Genomic DNA, 3,461 nt, shown 5'->3' on the forward strand with positions numbered 1-3,461 from the left:
GCGTAAAACCACCCAAACATTACTTCTCTAACTTTTCCAACTCTTGGGCGAAGCCGGTTGCAAAGAGGTACTAGCGCATCGCTAGAAAAGTGCCTTACGTAAAAGGCTTGGAAAAGAGTCTCTGACCAATACTAGTGAGCCGTTTTAGATAATACTAATGGAATGATTTATAATTTGGGATGGACGAAGTACCTTGCTAGAAAAGTGCCTTACATAAAGACTTGGAAAAGAATCTCTAACCAACACTAGTAAGCAGTTAGATAAGAATCAAGATTGATGCAAGACGCTGGGTCAATTAGGCCCCCTTTGGTGCAGCTCCGTCCGGCTCCTCCTCTTATTTCCTGTAGCATCACTGTTTGCCACTGTAGTAAGGAACCATTTCGCTTCTCGAGAAAAAAAAGAACTACAAAGAGGAGGAGTCGGAGAAGCCACGATTTGTAGCTTCACCGGCTCCATGCTATAGTATCGCTACAGTATTGTACAGTGGAGGAGCCGGAGCTGTGCCAAACAGCCCCTTAGTATTGCTTATAGCAGACACGTCTACAGACGTTTGCTCTCAAGTAGACATGCACGCATCCGTGTTCTACATGTGTACAACTACTAGTCGTAGTGAAAGCGATAACAAAAGCCTGTGTGCAGTAAATCTTGGGCTCCACCTAAAGCTCGCATAACACATGCACAACACGCCTCAGCTATTTCTGGCAACAGCGTCACCACCTTGGCGTCTCGCCTGGCATTGCCAACTCGACGAACGCAGAGGTGGGCGAACAGGCACCACAGGCCGCGCAACAGCCTCCAGCTCCCGCAGGCCGCAGGCAATCCGCCGGCCATCCGGCCGAGCAAGGAAACGGCCCCCGCGACCCCGCCCCCGCCCCCGCAAAAGATAAATAAAATCCGGCGCGGCAAACTGGCAAAGTCCCCTAGGACGACGGACGGAGAAGGACAGGCCAGGCGGACAGGGGGCGCCGAGACGGGACGCCACAGCGGGCCGGGGGACGAAGCCGAAAAAAAAAATCGCCCCCAAGACCATGACCCACGAAGCTTCCAGGAAGCTCGCTCCCGCGCTCCCCGCCCGCACGCCTTTATATCTCCCACCTCCCGCCTCCCCGTCCTCTCCATTCCTCCTGTCCACCACCCAAGCCCTTCGGATCGGATCCGGTCCCGTGTTGTGTTTCCATTGCCAGCCAGCGGCGGCGCAGGAGACGGAGGCGAAGATGAAGCTGTCCATCCAGTCACTCGCCAGGAAGCTGTCCCTGCCGTCCCCGAAGCGGGGCGGCGGCGAGGACGGGAAGAACACGAAGAAGCGGTCGCTGTCGCGCGGCGAGACGCCGTCGTTCGCGTCCTCGACATCCTCCTCCTCATCTGACGACGCGCTGGCGCGGTCCTCCACGCCGCGGTCCGTGCTGCTGACGCCAGCGCCGCTGGAGATCCCGCGGCGGGAGCTGGAGGCCGTGCTGCGGCGCCTGGGCCACGCCGAGCCGTCCGACGCCGAGCTCGACGCCGTGGCCGCGCTCGCCGCGCAGCCTCCGCCTGCAGACGCCGACGGCGACCTCATGGAGGCGTTCCGCGTGTTCGACGCGGACGGCGACGGCCGCATCACCGCCGAGGAGCTCCTCGCCGTCCTGGAGGGCATCCTCGGCGGCGGGCCCGACGCGTGCAGCCTCGACGACTGCCGCCGCATGATCGGCGGCGTCGACACCGACGGCGACGGATTCGTTGGTTTCCAGGACTTCGCGCGCATGATGATGACCGCCACCGCCGCCACGGTCGACGCCCGGACCTTCTTGTGATCTGTCCGTCTAGCCGTCCGTCTCCTCCGTCCCTGTCCCTCTCCCGCTTCCGTGCCAACCATCACCACCACGGCCCTGGGCCCTGATGCCCACCGAAGATCATCCTGCTGCGACTGTCGACGCCGGCCGCGAGCGAGACGCGAGGCCGTTCTTCTGCTGCCGCTGTCAAAAAAGAGTCTTTTCGGCGCGCAGGATGATAGGCTACCACCTAGGAGTGCTTCATTATTATTCTATTATAAAGTGCTTGCTTGCTGCTAATCCATGCACTATTAGGAAGAGAACCCCCGTCGTGCATGGCGACAGTGAGTAGTGACCGGCATGCATGGCGAATGGATGCCTCGTTCTTTCAATTTTTTATTTGAATTTATTTGAATCCTACTGCTACCCGGGGTCCATGCTTGTTCATTCTCCACTGATAGAGTCCTGTGGAGATTCGTACTGTGTTTGAGATTTGGTGGAATTTTGGCTGCATGCGCATGGGATGAATGAATGATTGGAGATTTGAGTTCGCGTGTGCCCGACTGCCGATTCCGGCGACGGCAACGTGGCGAGCCAAAGCCAACGTCTCTGCTGCTGACTGAGACTGACCAAGCGAGATTGCCTTTTTTTTTTTTGTCTGAAATTTGGCTGAAACTGGTTGAAAACACTGTTTCAGCTGAATTGTTGTGAGAGAAAAACACCGTTCTCACTGAATATGGAGTAAACCGAACAGTTGTTTGTTCGTTGCTCCTCGTCATCTAGCGCTACCGCCCACCACCTTCGTTCCGATGCTGTCTGTCATCGAGCATGACGTAGCAACATTGCTCTTCTTCGTTGCTGGAGTATCAAGTAGCCACATTGTAACGATGGCAATTGTATACCAACACCTGAAATGAAACAAAAACTCCTTTAAAATGAAGCCCTGTACAAAAAAAAAAAAAACCTCTGTGTGGCTTCGCTGAAATTTAGTTTATTCCTCTGATTCGTTAGAAGAAGAAAACACTGTTCGTTCGCTGAAAGTACTGCTGAAGAACTAGGCGATGTTTTACAGTGAGTAAACTGGGCCTTGAGAGAAGTTTATATATGACGCTACCAAAGGGAGATACGTATATACTGCACACTTATCTTCTCGTTAGCAGTTTTTGTTTTTTTTTTTTGTTTATCAGATCAGAAATGTTTCTTCAGCACCCAAGATAAGGCTCGGGTGACCTGTAAGGCTGTAACTGTATTTTTCGTGAGAACGTCTATCAGCTGTACGTCATGCCATATCTGCTAGCCCTCTTTCTTTGTTTTCTCCCTACCAGGAAATGAGAAAAGTGTGTGCTCTACTCCTTCCAGGCCTTGCCTTTCCTTTTGCACAGTTTTTTTAAAGGATTAGCAGGAGCTAGCACTGCCTATTCATTTAAGTAGGAGAGATTATTCATTTTCCACTGTTGTTCAGAGAAAAGGCCCGTCAGTTTCCAACAAGAGAATTGCAAGGCAAGTTTCGGTCTCACACAAGTTGCAGTAGCTATTGGTATCCTGCAGTGGAGTGCAGCCTTTTTTAAGGATTACTGTACTCGGGTAGTACCTTTTCGTGCTTGAAGCAACAACTCATCAGATGGTAGTTACAGCGAGCGAACCATGATCACACAACAATCATATCAAGTAAGGTACCGTTTAGTTGGCAAATTTTTTTGGCGAAATGCCACT

At 53.0% G+C, this 3,461-nt stretch overlaps 1 protein-coding gene across 1 annotated transcript; it reads left to right on the top strand.

The window, feature by feature from the left end:
- The first annotated feature begins 1,013 nt into the window (after window positions 1-1,013).
- On the top strand, window positions 1,014-2,407 carry LOC136454007 (probable calcium-binding protein CML36). Its single transcript, XM_066454557.1, has one exon. The coding sequence runs from the start codon at window positions 1,029-1,031 to the stop codon at window positions 1,788-1,790; it is 762 nt and encodes a 253-aa protein (XP_066310654.1). The 5' UTR covers window positions 1,014-1,028; the 3' UTR covers window positions 1,791-2,407.
- The last annotated feature ends 1,054 nt before the right edge of the window (window positions 2,408-3,461 follow it).

The sequence above is a fragment of the Miscanthus floridulus genome, chromosome 5 (genome assembly GCF_019320115.1).
Source record: "Miscanthus floridulus cultivar M001 chromosome 5, ASM1932011v1, whole genome shotgun sequence".
Classification (NCBI taxonomy): Eukaryota; Viridiplantae; Streptophyta; class Magnoliopsida; order Poales; family Poaceae; genus Miscanthus; species Miscanthus floridulus.